This window comes from Trachurus japonicus, chromosome 3, assembly GCF_045865225.1.
Source record: "Trachurus japonicus isolate A0001 chromosome 3, Traja_1.0".
NCBI lineage: Eukaryota > Metazoa > Chordata > Actinopteri > Carangiformes > Carangidae > Trachurus > Trachurus japonicus.
Genome location: NC_140909.1, coordinates 10,331,802 through 10,353,537, shown reverse-complemented (window position 1 = coordinate 10,353,537; position 21,736 = coordinate 10,331,802). Strand labels below are relative to the sequence as shown.

At 42.9% G+C, this 21,736-nt stretch overlaps 2 protein-coding genes across 9 annotated transcripts in view; one reads left to right on the top strand and one right to left on the bottom strand.

Annotated features, from left to right (window-relative positions):
• mical2a (microtubule associated monooxygenase, calponin and LIM domain containing 2a) overlaps positions 1 to 15,214 on the bottom strand; it is a 46,825-nt gene extending 31,611 nt beyond the window's left edge. For all 7 annotated transcript variants that reach the window (XM_085760733.1, XM_085760715.1, XM_085760724.1 and 4 more), the window contains exons 1-4: positions 15,100 to 15,214; positions 5,852 to 6,221; positions 1,662 to 1,869; positions 1,231 to 1,347 (exon numbers count right to left, since the gene is read on the bottom strand). In XM_085760733.1, the coding sequence (XP_085616859.1) occupies positions 1,231 to 1,347; positions 1,662 to 1,869; positions 5,852 to 6,112 (586 nt within the window). In that variant the 5' untranslated portion in view covers positions 6,113 to 6,221; positions 15,100 to 15,214. The remainder of the gene's footprint in view (positions 1 to 1,230; positions 1,348 to 1,661; positions 1,870 to 5,851; positions 6,222 to 15,099) is intronic.
• A 1,539-nt stretch (positions 15,215 to 16,753) lies between these two features.
• dkk3a (dickkopf WNT signaling pathway inhibitor 3a) lies at positions 16,754 to 20,571 on the top strand. 2 transcript variants are annotated; one of them, XM_085760779.1, is made up of 7 exons: positions 16,754 to 17,079; positions 17,283 to 17,363; positions 17,497 to 17,559; positions 18,184 to 18,276; positions 18,861 to 19,005; positions 19,103 to 19,259; positions 19,363 to 19,701. In XM_085760779.1, the coding sequence occupies exons 1-7, from the start codon at positions 16,870 to 16,872 to the stop codon at positions 19,448 to 19,450; spliced, it is 837 nt and encodes a 278-aa protein (XP_085616905.1). In that variant the 5' UTR covers positions 16,754 to 16,869; the 3' UTR covers positions 19,451 to 19,701. The 2 variants fall into 2 exon arrangements, with proteins under 2 accessions (XP_085616905.1, XP_085616896.1); XM_085760770.1 differs by having other exon boundaries at positions 16,757 to 17,079; positions 17,283 to 17,402; positions 19,363 to 20,571.
• Positions 20,572 to 21,736: the final 1,165 nt, after the last annotated feature.

The window sequence follows — 21,736 nt, the reverse complement described above, 5'->3', positions numbered from 1 at the left end:
TGGTATTTTGCTCAAGGACACTTCAATAATCTCCATCAAACCCTTTCTCTCTCTCTCTCTCTCTCTCTCTCTCTCTCTCTCTCCTTCCTGGACCACTCTGCCACCTGCCACGCTTGTGCAAAATCTAAATGTGTCAGTGCAAAGACAATGAATGAGGGGAATGAGTAAGCACACTTAAGCGCTGTTGCTGTTTGGTGTTTCTATGCTGCTGTTTTCCAGTAACACCTGCTATTGCTACAGTACGATGCCAGAAAAACATGGACAAATACAGCCGTCCATGCCAGACTGGAGAAAAATAACACCACATGAAGGTACGACAAGGACGCTTCACATCTGCATCGAACCTGGAATAATAATAATAAGTTAGAAAACTGTATAATATTATAATTATGTAACCATATAGGCCATTTTAAGTGTGTGGGTGCTGCAGAGGTGTGAGAGCAGCAACAGGAACAGCTTGGCAGTTTGAAGTGTAATATCACCATGTGGAAAATGCATCCCATGATGTCAAGGGGCTCCGCTCAGTCCTTCATAGCATAACAGGAGGGATAAGTGTGCGTCTAAACTTAGGCAAAGGCTCTCGTTGTTATCAGTGTGGTGATATTACAGCCGAAAAGACAACATATGACAGCGCTGTGCAAGATATAGTCCGAAGTGGGATAAGAGGGGTCATCTGCAGGGCTATAAAACATTTACGTCTTATGGCTGAGTGGTTGTAGCTGTGTAGACATTTTCAAACAAATGTTGTTGTATTAATGCGATAAGCACATAGCCTACTGTATATAGTATTTGGTATTCTGTATGCATTTGAGCGAGATAACATGGATGTTAAGCAATGCACTCGATGTCCACTGACCTCATCTAGGCATGATGAAAAACCCAGCACGGTGCCAATATTTGTGTTGTGTTTATTGGTGGATGTCAAGGAAATTAAATACTGCAGGATGAGAAGAGTCCCTCGCTGCCTGACCGGCCAAAGCCGTAGGAACAGCAGGGTAAATATAGACCTTCCAGGAAGCTGCACGACATGTCTGTTCAACTAACTGGCAGATGCAGCCTGATGTTTCAAACTTTACACATTATAAAACTTCTCATCCTGCTAAATGCTCCAGCTCTACTCTCTCAAAGCTCGCGGCTCATAAAGCGACTGTCAGTGGGGGAATATACAGTAACAGCACCGTTTATCTATTGTTTGGACGTGTAGCTGAACGTGAACGTGCGGGTGAATACCGTCTTTTTCCTGATCCTCTGATGGTTCCAGCAGCTTGACAAACTCCACATTGATGTGAAACTCCACTGCAACGATGAGGGCAACTTTCAGCAGGATCAGCTGCAGCTGCTGAATGCCTAACAAACACACACACACACAGAGACACACACACACACTGATGTTTGTATACGCAATGTACAACTCTGCCAAACTTTGTATTGTGTGTTATGTTGTCTTGACACTGTTAAGAGCAAATCCAAAGCAAAGATTTGTTTTCTCTTGTTGCTTTGATTAAAGGATTAAGAAGACTCAGAACTCAAATACATAACTACAGACATGCACATACTCAAAGAGAAGATTATAATTCAATGACATTGATGCCCTGTGATCTCAGGTCAGTGAAAATCAAATCCCTGCAGCCTGTTTTGTGTCTGTTACATCAGATACTCACTGATGTGGTCGATGGCCCCGGCGCAGAATTTGCCGTGGAACTTTTTGGCCCCGAGGCCCCGCAGGTCGTGGATGGTGTAGGGCCAAAGGTGCAGCACGTTGTTCCTGGAGAAGGAGTCCCTCTTCTCAATCACCACCACTTTGGCCCCCAGCAGAGCGAGCTCGATGGCTGTCCGCAGGCCGCAGGGGCCTCCTCCGATGATGAGGCACTAAGTAAAAAAAAAAAAAAGACAAAATGACCTCAGAGAAATGAGCTGGACCTTTATCAAATCAATAACAGGAGGCTGAGACGTTTCCTCCTGAAGAGCCTGAGCTGAAGAATGGTTCATATCCCACTTTTTTTTATTAATACACCAGGAAGTATGCGAACGTGTACATAGATCATGAAGGGGAGCAGCACTTTACTGCACCACTTTAGAGGCTGAGTGTCTGACTCAAGGACACTTCAGCAGGATACACAGAGTCTGAGGATCATTCCAGTCCTTAGATTATTTTTCTCGAGACCACCTTCTGTGCGTGTGATTGTTAGTAAAACATAAGAATGAGGAGGAGAGTTTAAACATGTCCCAAAAAGAAGTGAATTTATGAGGATATTTCAATGAGGGATGTTGGCAACGAACTTCCACACACCTCAAGTAAAGTATTGTTACAACCTTTACATATCAAAGGTGTGATTCATGGATCGGCTTCACCCAAAAAAAATGCATGAAGTCAGTCGCCTGTAGAAACATGGTCTGTCTGAGAATGTGTGGTCAAACATGACATCATCCCCTTGAGTGATAGATGAAAGAACAAGACGCATGTGCGCTGGCAAACTCTATCGTCCTTTTCTTCTAAACAGATTAAGAGACATTATGGAGCAAATGTGTGCATGTGTGTGTGTGTGCGTGTCTCTCTGTGTGTCTCTGTGTGTGTGTATTCCTTTTGACATTTAATCCAGGACCAAACCACTTCTGAAGGTTGCCCCTGCTGTGCTCAACAAGCTGGACAGTCTCCTGTCTCGATAGCTTCACCAAATTAGTGCTGAAAATACCCTTTTCTTTCACTGTAGCAGAAAACACTTGAATTTCTTGGCCTTCCATGCAACCGCTAGCACAAAGAGCTGCCACTCCACACTACTACACTGTGCAGAGATGGGATTTCTTTTCTTTTTTGTGCTTTTCGTTTTGCTTCATACTTGACCCAGGAGGACTGACTTCCTGCCACCGTGTGCATCCACCAACAAGGATCAGAGTTGCAGCAGTAGGGCGAGGTGGCTCCGCTGGCTGTCAGCTCGGTGAGACGCTCAGACTGGGTGCTGTTTACGGAGCGCCCGGTGTCAGCTAACAAAAAATCCCACATCACAGCCTCGACGTCTCTTAAAAACAAGATGATTGGGCTTCAGTGACTTTATATTCTCTCATTCTTGGTCGAGCTCCAGGGTGGTTTTCACAGGGCATGAGTTTTCATCATGTGGTGCCTGAGGTAATCATGGGATGAGGTATTCTCAGGTGTGAGCCACACACACACACACACACAGGTGGTGGAAGTGCTGTCTGGACAAGTCTGCCTCCGGGCCAAGTTTTTTTTTTTTCTTTTTTTCATCCTCTTAACAAAAGGGTGAGTAAGTTTACAGGCTATTTACACAGCCACAGACAGAAAGGAGGAAGGATGTTGAAAATGTTAGAATTTATATTCACAATTGAAGCTGAGTTTATTCAGAAGTATGCTCACAATGCGCATATTTTTTTATCTAAACATATGAGACTGTTTTTGAGCCGCCTATCAGTCATCGGCAGATAACGCCTGTTTGTCTCGGTACTTTTCCATTCGCTGATATATTTTTCCAGATATGAGGCTTTTCCTGAAGCTTTTGCCCCCACATCTGCTGAGTCAGGACACACACCATTTCCTTTCAGCTTCCCACCTCTGACCTCGCTCTCATCCCAGCCCCACCCCACCCCACCCCACCCACCCACCCCGGTCTGACCTGCTCACATCTGTCCTCCTTCCCTCCTAATCAAACCCTATAGCTACCAGTCAAAGTGAAGCTTTTCATCTAAAGCACACAGTGAAGCATCACAGTATCCCCTACTACAGCCACACTGATAGTAGTCGTAGTTTTGTTCGACAAAGTGCCGAAATATATTTATTTTATCATAATTTTGAAAAATTTGTTAATTGTGGCTCAATATCTTCAGGCTGTCAACTGTGTGGAGGAGCAAACGAGATCTACAGCTTCAGATGGATTTAATGGAGGTGAGGTCGTCTTCTGTCTGAATATTTAATTATACAGATTAAATCTTGGATGCACGTCTTCTTCTAAGTATATTAAAAACACACTGTGTCAAAGATGCTATGATGAAGTGTGTGGGGGATGATTCATGACGTCATATCATGGGTTAAAATTAAAAAATCATCAATTATGAAATATTTTTTTGGGGAGGGGGGGTACAGTAAAACCTGATGGGAGAGAATCGTGCTGCGGTTATGTGTCAGCGCTGCCAGCTGTGTCGGGCCATAAAACAGGGATGACATCACATCCTTTAAAGATTGCTGCTACAGCGGGAATATGAAGACGAGGAGCTGAGTGATATCACATCTGTCACCGCTGAAGAGCTGCGCTGCTATAAAAACACGAGTCGTCACCTCGCGGTTCTCCCAGGGAGACGGAGAATGAATGAGTAATCGAATAAAAGCAGATTGTCTGTCCTGTGTGTGATTAAAACTGATTTCATGCTGTAATCAAACTGTACATGTCTGTGCAACTTATTAAACCTGAGGCTTTTAGAAGAAAATCCAATAAACTTACAACAGCGAAGCGTTTCAATAACGCTCACAATCCAACATTTATGACTTCAGTACACAGCACTGTTTCTTATTTTACAACGCAAACCTGCACATTGTCAGAATGATCAAATCTGAACTAAAATCTTTGGCTCTGAAATTTAAGAGTCACATTTTCTTCTTTCTTTCTTTCTTTCTTTTTTTCTTTCTTACCTATTTTGGTGATGGCTTAAATCAGACTGAACCTGTAAAAAAACTGAGCTCACACTGAAGCGTTTAAAACACACTTTAGTAACGATCCGGGCGGCGCTCCAGCCTTTCAGGCCGAGCCTATAAACAGCAGAGCACACCCTCAGTGTAGCTGTGGCTGAATAATCATAGTTGTTGAGTGATGCTGTCTGTTTCTCTGTGCAATAAAACACTCTCTTCGAGCTGGGGGTAGCTGATGACAGAGGGGTAATCACACCCCGCCAGGTTTTCCTACATATCCTCATCACATAAGACACCATACACCCCAGTGTTATTATGGCTTTGTTCAGTAATAGCTCTCCATTTCATGTTTTTATGATTATGCGAAGAGCTGCTGAATAAAAACCGATGGTTCTGCAACACATTCATCTATGAGTTATGTATTATTAAGTATTATTGTTGTATTTTGTCACGTAGCACGTCAGAATCAGTGCAAATCAAGGTATACATCTCTTTCATTTCCTGTCCTGTCTGTTTGGAGCTGCTGCAGGGAAAGAGTGAGTGTTGGTGTAGCCGATGAGCTGTGTGTCTGGGCAGGTAGAGGTTAAAGTGATGACCATGACATCGCTTTAGCCATGGTGCTGCTCTGTACAGTCCTGAAGAGGAACAAAGTGCAGATTGTTTAAAAAAAAAAATAGTGGAACCACATGAGGTTAAATCACAACAGACACTTCCCCAATCACTAAATGTCAACTTTTGTGACGTACGAACAAACCTCATGAGATTTCTTTTGATTTTTTTTTCCATACATGAATGTACATGTAACTTTATGACATTTCAGCTCATCTTAGTGGGTCAGGTCACAGTGATGTTACTGCAGATACAAACTCCTATTGTTGCCTTGAACACAAAGAAATCAGTTGTATTTCTGAGCCACAGCATTACATCATACAAACAAGGAAACTGTATAAAGGATGATGTGTATTGTTGATTCTTGTTCTCCAAAGTCTGGCAACAACTTCTTCAACAAAGCGAAAAAAACAAACAGCTGCACGACCGCACAAAAATAACAAATCTCTGAACATTCAGTGCACGTGAATTGGGATGAATTACATATTTAATACGATTATAAAAGAGACTGAATTCATACGAAAATGAAAAAGAAAACAACGTCTTGTCTGGAAAAAAGGAAATTAACAAAACAAAATATATGGTTTACTTTGGAACTGAACTTACCTTGGTGCCCGCACAGGCCTGGCCTTTCTTATACTCCTTATGACACATCCTCTTGTCTAGTTTAGTCCACAGAGCTTTGGCCTTCCAGGTGGTGACCTTCTCCTTCAGGCTGCTGTAGAAGGTGCTGCTGTCCGCGGGGTCGAGGTCCAGCTGTCTGCAGAGCACGTTGAAGGCCTGAAGGGCTCCTTTGCAGGTCGAGGCCTGCATGAAGTTCTCAAACAGCTTCCCCACATTGTCCCTCTCCTCCTCTGTCTCTCCCATCTTCCTCCGCTGCACTGGATGGTTCGCTGTGCCGAGGCTCCTGCTCACTTCAGCGCTCTCTGCCAGATGTGGCTACACCCTCAGCTTGGCCCGCACCGTCATGCCCAGTCTGAGGAGGCAAGACACATAACATCTGACGTCATCTCATGGCAAAGGATCCCGGTGCACAGATGGCTGTGGGCGACGGATGTTTTTCCATATTCTGTTAAAGGTCTGATAAAATTGCTGCTGCCTTATTATATTATTATTTCACTTCACTGAAATGATGAAGAGACTCAAAACATTTGAGTCATTTAAATTAAGCTGACAACACAGCTGTATTTTATCTGCTCTCTGACTCCAGTTCACATTACTCAATTATCAGGAGAGCCTCCAGTACCACTCCTCACACAGACCCACTATCTGCACACACTATGCATTTCGTAACAGAGTAAACTCACGCCCCCACACTCACCAGATAACATTTTGCATGCAGACACGGGTAAAATGTGGCCGTCTGTCGTTGTGGAGCACATTTACTACTTTTACAGAGCCATAACCACGTCGGCTTATAAAAAGAAGCAGTTTGTGGTTCTTAATACTTTTAACTGCTTCAACAGCCTCAAGTTTGAGTGATGACTTCAACATATCTGCCATGGATAAATAAACTAAATTACTCTGCATTGTTAGAAGATTTTAGTGCCTTATTTAAAACTGAAGCATTGGGCCTTAGTTGTATATTTTTGTAGGGGGAATGAACTGTAGGCTTTGGGTTTTTTTTTTTTATTTCTAGCATGAAGACCTTCATACAAAGTTTAATGGATACGAGAGCTTGTTTAATGGCACAAGGGAATCAACAATATGCATCCTACATTTTCACCAGTGGTTGGCACTGTCACTTCTCTGCAAGAATTAAAGTTTTAGGTTCAATTCCCTCTTTCTGCGTGAAGTTGAAGTCGTGCATACAGTAGATTCTCTCCAGCTTCCTCCCATAGTCCAAAAACATGCACATTAATGACTGGTGACTCTAATTCGTCCGTAGGTGTGAATCTGGGTGTGTGAGATTGTTTGTCTCTATATGTCAGCCCTGTGATACCCTGGTGACCTGTCCAGGGTGAACTCTGCCCTCGACCTATGTCAGGATTTGCTCCAGCCCTGTTTGACCCCGCCCAGATAAGCAGAACATGAATGGACATGGACAATGGATGGATATACTGTGTATGGCATACATGCATATACAGAAACATGTGTTATTTTTGGTTCTTCGCTATTTCAACATGTCACAACATTTCATTCCACATACATCATATTCAACAAGGCCAAAAAGTGGTTTTCCTGTTATTTCAAACCAAAAAAAGCCCACAGTTTGTTTCTGTTGAGCTGGTTCTCCTGAACATGGATGAGTAGGCTGGAGGAGTGGATGTATACGTCTGGTGGCGTCTTTACTCCAGCTGAAAAACCAGACAATGTTTCCCGCAGCTCTTTGAACGTGACTTGTTAAAACACACCAGACCAACACAGGTTGACTGGATCCTCCTTCTACTTAGCCTCATGTGCCTTCGGTAACTTTACATCTGTGCCTGTGTGTGTGTGTGTGTGTGTGAAAGACGCTGTTACCAAAACACACGCTCATCATGTCAGAGCAGAGCTGGACTGGTAGAATTAAACACAATATAGCTCGCTCTCTCGTTTTCCTCCAATCAACCATCAAGCATTTAGAAAAAGATGCCAGGAAATCTGTGCCAGAAGTCGACATCAAAGCAAAATGTGGAAATTTTCTGCATTAAGCATGTGTGTGCTCACTTGGGCGGAGACCACGGCTTCCGTGAGATTTAGGAGAAGTCTGCCTTTGATATTTTAATGTCCCATGGAGTGGGATAGGCAGGGTTAGAGGAGAGGTCAGGCTCGCTGTGCAGGACTCAAACAGTGCCCCTCAGTAATCCACTGTTACTGTCACAGTCCAGCCCCAGGGCCTCAGGTGGCAACGTGACCGTGTCATAAAACTGTTCATACGCAGCTTCAGACAGAGTCAAACACACATGTGTATATAAAAAGTTACTCACGACATTCAATGTTAAATAGTTACGGGTCATGACATGTTTGTGATTTGAATGTAGTGAGGTTTTTAATGTTGTTCCCACAGCAACAGCGTTTGTCCCCGGGCTAAAATTAGCATATTAATTTACACAGGATCCTGTTTGGCCGTGTTTTTGCATCCTGTTTTGCTTCTGCTGTTGTTTTACATTTCAGAGAATGAGTCAGGCAAAGGAAAGAGCAGCAACCAGGGTCGCAGTGACATTGATCATCCAGGTGAGCTTCACACCTTCATAAAGCTCCGGACCTGTGGGAAGGTATACACCACGGACCCCTGAGGTCTTTCACAGCAAACATTCGGCTTCGAGCTCAGTGAGCTGACATTCCTGTGCCACGTGGCCAGAGCAGCTCTGAACTGCTCCATCAGCATGAGTCCAACACTGTGCGCTGCTAAGCCTCTCGGTGGCTCCACCAGCCATCTAGTCACAGGACCACCTTCATAGTTTCGGGGGAATTTACTCCCTGATTGTCAGTGAGTGACGAGCAATGACTGAGACAGGCATGATATACGATGCAGGTGCTTTAATCTTTCATGCATGGCAGGAGACTCTGATGGGAAAATTGCTGTGTATTCTACCATGTGGTATGTGGAGTGTTTGGGGCCCAATATAAAAAATTAAAAAAAAATCTCCTATAAAGCCTCTGCGGAGTCGTTTTTCTCACCAGCCGAGTTTTAAATAAGTTTCTTTGAGACTACAGGATGCAAATTTCCTGCCAAAAAAAGTAAACTTCCATTTTTGTTAACTAGCAAAGGAGTGGCTATTTTTTCACAAGAGCTCCTAAAAATAATTTTATGTTGATATCATTTTATTCCTTAACCTTGGCCACTGTTCAAGAATCTCTTGTGACTTTGGTGGAAAGTTCAAATAAAGACATGTTGACTGCACTTCATGCTTTCCCCCTTTACAGTCCGAGTAAAGTGGTAAAAAAAGAAAGAAAGAAAAAGCCCAATTATTGGAACCATCTGTTGTATGCAGATGTCTGTGAGGAGGACTAATGAAAAGGTACCATTAACTGTCTTACCAGCCAAGTCAGCGCTCAACACTCAAACTGCATTGTGTCAGACAGAGTCCTATGACTTCACCATCTCAGTCTGACAGAATGGAAAGTCACTTGTGGGCAGACGGACTGAACCCACAGAGCGGCTGTAAAAATACAACTAATGACAGACAAAGCGGAAAAAATACTCACACACACACATTATACATCACAACCAAACCATAGAATACTTAAGAGGATCAGCGAGTTCAATGGTGTGCACGGTTTAAAAGTCCCATATTGCTGAAGGTGGGATTTCCATGCCTTCTTTATTAGAAAGCAGGACCGGGTGCGATATACATATTGTGGATGTGTTGAAGGCCTCCCTCCACAGAGAGATGCACACACAGTCCATGCATTAAAACGAGCTGTCAGGACGTCTGTGAGGCTGTGATGTCACAACTACGCAGCCTGCCACGCCCACTGACCTTTTCTTTGTTGCTTTAACTTCATTTACAACACAAAACCAAGCAGTAAATCTGTCACCGATACGGCAAGCTACAGCACGGAAACAGGATGCACAGTGGTTGGAAGTCAGATGGAGAATATATCTTTTCACACAGACGATAATATTGCAGGATGGCAGTTAAAGTCTGTCTTATTCTGAAATACTGGAGCTGTCTGATCATCGTCAGATTTACCAAACTACAGTAGTGAGGCATCACCAGTGTTTGGCCTGGGTGTGCATCACTCAGAAAACATTCAGCCCGTCATTACAGAGGCTCAGACAGACACAAACTGGCCTGTACTTGCTGGAGAGGAGAGTTACACTGACATAGTTTCTACTTTTAAACCACAAATATGTCTTCTTAAGGTCATCAAAACTTTATCCAAACTATTCCATGGCTTGTTACTTTCATTTAACGATTCAAGTGTTTCTAACTATTAATGTTTATGTATCATTCATGTGCCATTATACAGTTTTCTGTATTGTGACACACTGCCCAAGTGTCTGTAGTTTGTGTAACTCAGATCCATATGGTGGAGTGTGGTGTGTGTAAATAAAAGCACTAGTGTGTATCTGAGACAAAGCGAGCCGTCACTGTCCAATATGATGGAGTGGGAATGTGAGGAATGTGAAAAATGTACCTGTTACACCTGAAGGGCAGAAAAAAAGAGAAAAAGACAGAAATCAAAGCATGCACAGGCATGCCGCATTTAGACACACATAGTATATCCTTCCACATTCCCTTTTTAAAAACAAGCAGTACTCTACAACATCTGCAGGGATGATCTGTCAAGGAACAATAAAGAGGATTTAACAGATAATGTGTTGGTCCCTCTCTCTGTTCTCTATGAAGTCTATGGCATTTGTTCCTCCTGAGGACAGATGAGTGACAAATATATATACATATATAGTGTATGTGACAATGACTCAAAGGGACCTACAGGATCCATGTTTACTGTAATAATAGAACATGAAACCCAGTGTGACATGTGCCTTATTGAGCTTTTAACAACAGAGGTTGGCCATATGAGCCTTACGCAGGTAATATATGTTCCTACGACTTCCTTCCTGCTGCAACTGATGATTGTTTTCATTATCAGTTACACTTCTGATCATTTTTTGGTCTGTGCAATGATACATTTTTAGTATGAATGATTCAATTTCACATTATTTTCACACATAAAGCCCTATGTGACTTCATAAAATGTCTTGTTTTGTCCAATCAATAGTCCAAAACTTAAGGTATACAGTTTACTTAACACATTACATACAGAAAAGAAGCAAAATTTTACATCTCAGAAGCTGCAACTTGGTGATTTTTGCTTGAAAAATTACTTAAAACTATGAATGAATTCAATCAAAATAATTGGCGACAAATTTTCTGGCAAACAACTCAACTCTTAATCAACTAAGTGTTTCACCCTTGACTGCCCAAGGGTTTTATCCAAAATAATCACATTTGACCACCCAATGTGACCATGTGTTTGCCAGAGGCTACTTGCTACAGAAAGTTAAATTTAAAACAGTTTAACTTTGACAGTGACAAAACTATAAAGCTTGAACTGAGAGTCGAAGCAGTGATGTAATGTCTTCATTTGTTTCTGCAGACCACATATCTTCAGGCTATCAGAATACAATGGGAAGCTGACTACACAAGGAAAACATTGGGAGTGCTGGGAAATGCACATAGTCCAGTGTAGTCAGCCAGCCAGCTACAGTAATTACAGACTGGACTCAAGAAAACCAGGAAGGAACCATCTGTAGGCCTGATAAGGAGGCAGCGTGCCTCAGAAAACACTGCTCTCATGTGGACTTCAGCTCTGCCAGCTCTGCCCTTCACCAGGCCCCAGAGCTGCACGGTATTATCTCAACGCTCTGAAGTCTGGCTGCGTGTTCAGGCAGCGGTGCCAACACAAAAGAAGATCAGTCAGGAGCAAGGTAGAAAGACTGGCAGAGCGCGGAAAATGTCAGTCAACTTCACAGGAGAAAACTATTCATTTACACAAACAGAAGGCGGCTTGTGGAGCTTGTGGAGCTTCAGAGCTGCCGTCTGCTCAGAGACGCCAGCCCACCTGCCTACACAATATATTGGCTTCAAAACAGAGAGATTTATAAGGACCGATATAATACAACATGATAGTTTGGAGTAGGAAAAAGCCGATAGCCGATTAATGGGCCGATACCCTATGAGGAATGCACAGGAGTCAATGGTCCAGACACAAACACAGTGTGACGCAACACATTTTCATTTCATTTAGAAAGCTCCACTTGTGTAGGTAAATATCAATGTCTATACACTGTTTAAATTAAAATGATCTTGTGCAATATATCAGCCACTATCAGAGCCAGTACTTCTGCTGATAACTGTAGTTTATGAAATGTCCTATCATCTGCAATTAATCGGCCAAACTGATTAATCGACAATCATTCTGGTCATAACTACACAATCTTGTGTTATAAAATAAAGTTGTCAAAAGTGCCATAAGACTGATTTACAGTCATCAGAGAATTACAAATGAGGTGGCACAGACTGGCACAAGGGGTCAAAGGTCGGCAAGGAGTCAGCATCTTTAACTCATCCATATCACAGGAGCGGACAGCCCAGGTTTAGGCTGCAGTATTAACTGTGTGGCAAGAATAGCAGATTCTGTAAGGCAACAATCATTGAAGCCAGGCTCAGAATAGACGAAGTGTCATGTTGCAGAAAAAAAAAACAGCACATGACCTGAAAACATATCAACAGGAGCTAGAAACTGTAAACATGAGACCATGTAAACAAGACAGCCTCAGATGAACACGAGAGGACAAAGTTCAACTCAATAACACTCTCACCTCTGTTGACCTGCTACCGGGCCTGATAGCAACACAGACTCATTATAAGTCTCACTAAACAAAATGTTAAAAATGATTTATCTGTCAAACTGAATCATGGCCATGCACCAAAAAACAAAACAAAACAGATAAGATAACTTCTTTTGCATTTCAAAACGCTCCGAGAACAAAGTGTGTGACGCCTCCCATCCAAACTCTTCCTGTGGAGAGTTTCCTGTCCAGATCAAAGCACGGGAGCAGAGCTGCCTCTGTAAAATCCCACCTCTGTGATTTTAAAGCCATGTTTAAAAAGACATGTTTAAAACCCATTCCAGTGTGTTGCTGTGTCTGCCAGAGGGGACCCGGTAATGACATCCTGGGGTTCATTTACTAAAAAAACTCCCTGTTGGTTTTAGATGTGGTTTTTCCCAATGTCGCGATGCATTAAGAGCTTCACAGAAAGCAGAAATGTTTGTCATGGTAACTAAAAATGTTGTCTCCTATTTTGATCTGACCTGCGTTGGCAGGGCAGCGTTCTTACTGAGGAGATGGGAACTGACTGGACAACTACTGTAGCTATACTGTTGTTGTGTTTTTGTTTTTGATACAGGAGAAAAACTTTTTGTTTGATTACAGACTCGCAGACTGCAGCGGGGGCGACAAGCCCCACCTATCTCTGAGAGTTCCTATCTCTTTTGTTTAACTGGGCACATGTGTCCGTTTTTTATGCCGTGGAACAGGGAAGGAAACATATTGCAAAGAGGAAGGAGAAAGTTCACAACACCTCCCTGGCAATAATGAGCACAAGCTTCCACTCGCAGGCCACAAGAAACACGTTCACATTGTTTTATCCACAGCAGGACGTCCTATAACATAATTTTATCACTCGGATATATAAAGCTGGTTGATTAATTCATTCATAAAACCATTGATTGTTTGATCTAAATAACTTTTTTTAACTACAGTATGAACATGCTACCTGTTAGTATATATACACAGTGAAATAGCGTCATACATATCCCAAACACTGCTTTGTTATCCTATATTTGTGTTTTCTCTCGGCTCCACAGCAACTTTCTGTGTTGACAGGGGATCATGAATCACCTGTAATCACAGCATAAGCCTTGCAGCTATTTAGCTAAACCACAAGATGAAGTATTAGCCCCAAAAAACACTGCATCTCTTATTGAGCAACACACTTTGAGATCACAGCACATGAATGACTCAATGAAAGGCTTAGCGAGAGAGGGAGGGGGGGGAATAATGTGGTGGCAGTTGTAGTATAAATCACAGTGAGCCGTCAGCGTGTGGGGCCAAAGACCAGACACTGTATGTATGTACTGCACACTGTTTAGATGATAGCGCGTTCACTGGCGGAGTTTAGGAGTTTGTTTGTAAGAAGAGTTTGAATCTCACTGGCTGGACGCAGGATGCCGCTGCGCTCTGTTTTTTAACGGTCGTGAAATGCACAGGAAATGATTGCTCACCCAAAGCTACCACAGTTTATATGACTCCTCTGACCTCTGAAGAAATGTTGCTGAACGCTCCTGCATCATCGTGCAAAACGTATGAATCATACCAGACTCAGTGTGTTGAAATGTGGAAGAGGAAGAAACAAATTGAGCCCATCCACAATGTACCAAGGCTCAGTTATTGATCTCATTTATTCCTCAAATATCTCCTTATTTTTGCCTTCCTGGACCAAATATGTGTGTGTGTGTCCTGCTTCATGAGGAATGCAGTGTTTACCAGACTGTGTATTATCAGTAGCAGTTAGATGCATGAACCTGCAGCCACACTGGAAAACATTAACAAGCAGTTTGTGTAACTCACTGTGCTCCTTTCAGCAGCCCGACAGTAAAGCCTGTCAACACCACACCTTCCCTTATTATTATTATTCACCTGGTGTCACTTCAACCGACAAAACCAGGCCAAGAGATCTACGTATACTCGCTGTGAAGAAGCTGCTGAGCAGGTGGGGTCAGCCCGAGGGAGGCTTTTAAAAGGAAAACCCACGGTGACAGACTAATGGTGGGATTTTAAAAACACAAAGCCCCCTGCGGTGAGGGATGATAGTGAGTGACATGACATCGCTTTACCTGTTTCTGCTTTTTTTTTTCTCTCCCCACCTTTGAGCTTGTCACTTCACAGGGCGTTGTGTGAAAAGCAGCTTGTGATTTATGCTCAAAAAGTGATTTGTGGCTTTGTCGTACAGTATAGCTATCAGCAGTACAAAAATGCAGATTACGCAAGAAGTGGAGATAAGTTTTGTTTTATCAGGGAGTAGACAAGACAAGCCAAGCTGCCTGGCTCAGTTCACACAATGTTCAATCAAGGTTTTCAAAGTAAAAGATTTACGGTAAGCAGCTGCTCATAAAAGTCCAAACTCCCACTCCCACCAGCAAAATGAAGCTACTGAGCTGTATTCAATGTGACTTTATATTGAGTTCATACTAGTGATCTTCATTGAAGCACAGTTTCATTAACTTTAGTCAAGTCTGATGTTGCTGCTGAGACACAGCAGGTCCAAACTTCAGTCAGGTGTCTCAGCTCCACACAAGCTCATCCACATTCACAAAACTACTACAAAGTGTAAAACAAAAGGTAGGCTACTCACCTCATATCTGAACCAGTTGAAACTCTCCTTCCTCCCAGTATCTCCCGTCTAACAGGGTCCTGGCAGCGCTGTGTTGCCGGTGCTCGGTGTCAGTCTGACAGGCGGTAGTTTCTCTGTAATGCTGCTGCTGCTGCTGCTGCTGCTGCTGCTGGGTCAGTGCAGGAGGAGGGCGGTGCTCCGCTGGCAGACACATCCCCAGGGCAGCGCTGCTACTGGGACTCACTCACTCACTCACTGACTGACTGTTGTTTAATCCAGGGGATCCAGACTTTCTCATGTCAAAGTTCAGCACTTCACAGACCACCCGCTGTCATCTGATAACCTGCGAGTTTAGGCTACCTCGAGGGAGAAAAGACCAGCAACACAACAGACTGGATGTTTGGGGTTGAATCTGTTCGGTCTGCAGATCTAAAATACAAAAAAAAGAAAGAATATGAATGTATTTAGGCTACACTTGACACAGATTTAAAGGTACATTTCAAGATTATTAGTATAAACTGTATGTAGGCTACATAAAAGCAGATATCGACAATGGAAACTTCTTTCTGAAACAGGACTCAACACACAGGTTTTCCAGGTGTAGCTACTTCCTCGTTAAACGCGAGACCACCTGGCGCCACGCGCCCCTGCCTGGTGAGACAACACGTTTTACGTTTTACGTTTTACTGCGTGTCAGCAGAAGCAGCGGTCCACAGCACGTGGACGAAACCACTGGACTGACGCTGTATTGGATACATAAGGTTCACTGTGAAGGGAAATGACGCCATCTCCTGGCTGCGCTAAGAAACTACAAGGTGTCATGTTTTTATCACAACCCTTGAGTTTGGTAATGAAAAATGTTGTGGTTTAGTTTCTCTCAACTCTAACATCGGTGTAACCATCTCCCACCACAATGCATTAATAATGATGTGTGTCATTTTGTATGTTTGCTGCCAGAAATCTGCCAGCAGGCTTTAGTTTTGACTGTTTGACTGTTTTGCGTGGGGTTAAGTTGACATTTAGATTTAAATGTAGCCTGGTATTTATATTTGACACCTAGCTTAGATTGAACATTCATTTTTACACTGTTAGGATACATAGGCTATAATAGCCTATGTTGTTTTACATTACTTTCTGTGCAAAATGATAGAGAAATGTGAGAAAGGTGAGTTATATTTTCAAAATATAGCCTATTAGCGATGAAATTGTAAGTTAATTGTTATATTTAAAGCTTCATTGGGTGGGTTGTGTCTTATTTTGGTAAGTAGGTTAAACAATACAAAGACTGTGCTTTTACTTTGAAAATGGGAAAACAGCATCGTCCTCAGGTGATCACGTGTTTTTCTGAAAGTGGCAGAGTCATTCAGTCTGATGGAAAGTTTTCTCAAAAGTCTTTGCGTTTTTATATTTGTATATTTTCCAGATATTCTTGAGAGTCTCGATTTCTTTTTATAGTCGTGGAGGTCGTTCTATATAGGCCTATTCTTATTATTAATAGCCTTATCATTGTCACACACACATAATATGGAAACAATTCGACTTACTAAGTTTGAATAAGTTTATAAGTACACCTGCGACTCATTTCAATACAAATCATTAATTATGCAGAAGTGAACTAATATTTTCCATTTATTCTTTTTTTACCTGTTTAGTCGGGATACTTTCACACGTGTGAGGTGATGACCCCGCAGGGCTGGAGGCGGATCAGCTGCGGTGACGCTGCGGGGTGTTGAGCATCACGGCCTCGCCAGCACCACACCCTCCTCACAGTGCAGCAGCAGCATCAGCACCATGAGCAGCATGATGCAGGTCGTCCTGCTCGTCTCGGCTCTCACCGCAGTCTGCAGCGGGATCCTCCCTGAGATAGTGGACTCGGGCATCGGCCACATCCTGGAGGACAACACCGGCGACCAGGGACAATCGGAGCTGGACCGTGTGTTTGTGGAAGTGGAGCAACTGCCAGAAGATCCGCAGCAGAAGCCTGGGGATACGTTTCACCAAGTAGGCAGCTAGTTGCACATTTTATTTTAGCTTTGTTTATTACATAACATCAGTAGTAGGCTACACTGCTCACTGTCTTTGTTATAAGTTGGTATGTGCAAATCATGCAGCAGAGGAATGAGCTATATAGAAAATGGGAGTTGTCTCTCGCCTGCATCTGTTTGGCTGAGATCTGTGAGTGATCATGTGTCCAATCCTTCCAGAGGGAGAACAACAGTGTCAGTCTGAGCCCTGATCACAGTGACCTTCCTGCAGGTCAACACAATGAGACTGGTCCTGACAAAGTGAGTGATAATGAATCTGTCCACACCTCAGTAGAACAGGTGGGTTTGTAAACAAGAAGCAAAAAAAAAGTGAGACTGTGTTTGTTTCCTCTTTGTGAATGAAATTTAACAGATGTTGCTCTGTCACACACAGGAGACCAACAACATCAGCACCACAACTGTCCTGCCCAGTGACTTAGAAAACAGTATTGATCGCGTAAGTTCCTTCATGTGCTCTGAATATGTCGCTATACACAGGCCAGTAGGAAATCCATCCTTTAAATAGAGCTTTTGGTTTTTAAATACTTCATATAAATGCAGAAAAGAGGGAGTTCAGTGTTGAGACAGATTGCAGAGAAACAGCAGACGTGGATTTCTGTCTACATGGCAGCTCTGGGAGTCTGTGCTATAATAAAACTAGAGGACGTGCTTCTGCCTTCATAAATATGTTGCAGGATTTCTGTCTATGCAGCTCAGAAGCTTAGTTTATTTAGATCTTCATCTTCATTTTGCTTTCTGGACCAAATACTCCTGACCTGAATACATATTAATTTCAGAGTTTCTCTACCTGTGGTGTTTGAATCCTATTTAACATCACATAATATATGAATTGACCAGACTGAGAGGTTTATAATACGTGTGTATTGTATAAGTGTATTGAGTTTAGTTTCACATATCATTTGGTGTTTAGTATTAGCTCTATATAGCAGCTCACCAATGTTTTTGAAAATGTAAACAATGTCATCCTTATGCGTTTACTGGGAATTATGGCATCATGGAGTCGGAAAATGAAGTTGCACATCCCCTTATGTAACCCCCCCCTCCTCTTTCCTGTCACTAGGGGTGCAACACTCATGAGGACTGTGGGACGGGAAGGTATTGTCTCTCTGTCTCGCACGACTCCAGGTGTCTGCCTTGCAAAGCACTGGATGTGGTAAGTGAATCCAATATGGACGCCTTCACATACAAGTCACCAGCAGCAGCAGCAGCAGCTGTGGTTTTCACCTCAACTGCATTGCAGTGTGTCCACAAGTGTAACTGGAGTGTGCCGCTCGTGGACGCCGTGTCCTGTGAGCTTCACATGAAAGGACGTCACGTGTCAAGGTTGAATAATCTTATCGAGGACTTGTTTTTAGTTTTTATGTTGAATCTTAATTGGATGAATTTGGTTTTGGGACAGCACAGTAACAAGTAATGCAAAGGGAGAAGAGACTGGCAGTCGGCCAAACAAGGACACATAGCCGGGATAATAAATACAGAGGACAGGATCTGTGTCTCGTCAAAAACGATGCACAGGAAAAAAAGAAAATGCATGGACGTAACCAGTTCTCTGCACCACCTGATTAACTATTCATAAAGGATGTGTATAGGACAGGAACTTCTCTCTGTGAGGCAAAAGACTTCACACTCAGAATCATTAATCCTGTTGATGAGTTTCAGCCGCGTTTAACTGAAGGTACTACAAGAATTTAAAGTCTGTGAAGTGAAGTGTTGGCTCAGTTTCTTCTGTCCTTTCAGTCCTGCACTAAAGACGTGGAGTGCTGTGGTGAGCAGCTGTGTGTGTGGGGTCAGTGCACTCAAAACGCAACAAAAGGAGAAGCTGGCAGCACCTGTCAGCGCCAGACTGACTGCAGCCCCGACCTCTGCTGTGCTTTCCACAGAGGTACAGTACAGGACGCACAGTGCTCTCTATGCTGATTGCTTGTTCTCCTAGGGAGTCAGTCAGCGGTATGTGTGTTATTTCCTTTACGTGTGTTCAGCCCTCCTCTTCCCCGTCTGCTCGGCCAAGCCCATCGAGCGCGAGCGCTGCTTTGGCGCCTCCAACCACCTGGCAGCGCTGCTGTCCTGGGACGATAAGGACGAGGGACCGGCGAAACACTGTCCCTGTGCAGGAGACCTCCACTGCCAGCACCTGGGGTGAGCACAGCACATTTAATACCACAAAATGTCTTAATTAAAAACACAGAGCTATGCAACGTTAATCGCTGACTCCACACTGTGGTGCTCTGCTGTTTGACAGGAGAGGGTCCATGTGCCTTAAAGGAGAGGACTCGAGTGAAGAGGACCTGTCAGACACACTGTACTCAGAGATAGACTATATACTCTAGACACACTTTAGTTTGATTCACGTTGCATCTGGACCTGAGTCTCTACTTTGCTGCAAGGTTTTAGCACTAAATCCAAAGTGATCAAGCTATACAGCATGAAAAAAAGATGAAAATATATATATTTATTTGCTGTGATTGAGACCCAATGTTTCTGAAAATGTAGATAAAAGCAGGAAACACATACCTACACACATATATATATATATATTTGCAAAATCCTATTGATACTAAATCCTGGTTTCTTGACCATGTGCTGCTGCATCTTTATATTTTACTATAACCTTCACTTTTATCTAGTGTTAATCCCAGAAATAGGCGCTCACAGTCTAAATTTGTCATGTCATTGTCACTGGCAGCGCTGCAACATCCTGATAAACTCAGACCAAAATAGAACAGAGTTACCTTTGAACCACTGAATTTGCAGTCTCACTCCATTTACAACAAAAACAAACAGGTGCAAGTCACGGTCCGTGTCCTGTATAACCAGGAAAACTAAATGACAGAAGCAGTCACGGTTGCAGTCATGTTGTCTGACGGCTGCCAAGTATCACCCACCACCATCACCCAGATTGTTTGACGTGACGCCAGCGCTTCACTCCTTTTAGATGAAACTTCAAAGTTGTTTCAGAGTGAATCTAATTCTGGCTGCTCGTTGTTCAGCTCTATTTTTTTCTCTGCGCTTGGCCTCGTTACGCCCGAGAGGCATTTTTGCCGACCTTTGCTGCTTGATCCTCCAAAAACTTGCCTTGCTGCCTAGAAACACCTTTGTGTTGTTTTTTTGTTTGTTTGTTTCACAGAGCTATGCTTTAGACCTAAGCCTCAACACTTGCAAGACTCAGAGATGACGTGTTATTGAATGTGTAACAAGAGGAAACATTGTCCAACGTGTCATGGAGTGATCTATTCTCCTCATATTGGTTGTTTGTGTATATAATGATTATGAAATTTGTGATTTTCTTTTATAAATAAACTGAATAATATTGCACTTTATTTTAGTAATGCACTCATCAGGCAGGTCCTCGTATCCATTTGCAAATGCTTTAAATTGTACAGTTGTTCTTCATTAACTAAAATGTGGGGTTTAAATCCTGTTTCACTTATTAAAGTATTAAAACTGGGCTAAAAAAGGGGCCAAAGGATATTTGTTTGTTCGTTTTTCTTTCTTTGGACGAAGCCTGCTCTGCTATGAGCTCTGAATCATGACATTGTGAGCATCATCATCATTATCTAGTTTCAAATGACCTCTAAATATAAGAACATCTCCCATGACATTAGTGCCAGAGGAAAAACGTTGGTTGTGGCCTGTGTGTGTGTGTGTGTGTGTGTGTGTGTGTGTGTGTGTGTGTGTGTGTGTGTGTGTGTGTGTGTGTGTGTGTGTGTGTGTGTGTGTGTGTGTGTGTGTGTGTGTGTGTGTGTGTGTGTGTGACCCTGGCTGATAAGTCTTTGCAGGACTAAATAGAGACCGTAGCGCCCCAGCTGTCTAACTGGGGCTCCAGCTATTCAGTGTTTTTAAACCACATATTGCAAGCAATTAGGCTGTGTTTTACTCTTGCCCTCAATAACTAGAAATAATATTCATCCGAAAAAAGAAAAAAAAAGACTCTTCCTAAACAGCCAAAGTCCTGTTTGGCACTTTAAGTTTAACTATCAGTCAAAAGGAAAAGTCAAAGAATTGTTGTCCAGAGCTGCTCCTTCAGGTAATGTTGCACACATTTGTTGCCCTAAATGTTGTTACTTTTTAAAAACACACATTTAATCCCCTCATACCTCATGTTACTTGTATGTGCTTCAGGAATTTACCATTTCAATATATGGGCTGGATGGTGAACTAGTGATGCAGTCCACACCCGATGTTTGTGGATACAGGTGTAAAAATTAAAGGAAATACCACAAAAATAAGTGGAGAAACAGGACGACACCCTGACCCACAGGACACAAGGGCTCACTGAATGGTTTGATGAGAATAAAAGATGTGAATCGTGTGCTGCAACTCAACCCACTTGAACACCTATGGGAGATTTCGGACCAACATAGTGCTCGCCTCCTCCATCAGCAAATGAAAAGCTGTCCTTAAGAAGAATGATGTTCATTCCTCCGGCAGAGTTTAGACTAGAACCAGTGCCAAGGTGCACTGAAGCTGATTTGGTGGCCCACGGTGGTCCCAACACACCACCAAGACACAAGTTGGTTTTCCATTGAAATTGTGCTGGATGTAAACTTCCAGTTTGCTACAACTACGACTGTAAAGGTTATCATCTTGTTTTTTGTAAATGCCAAAAAACAAGT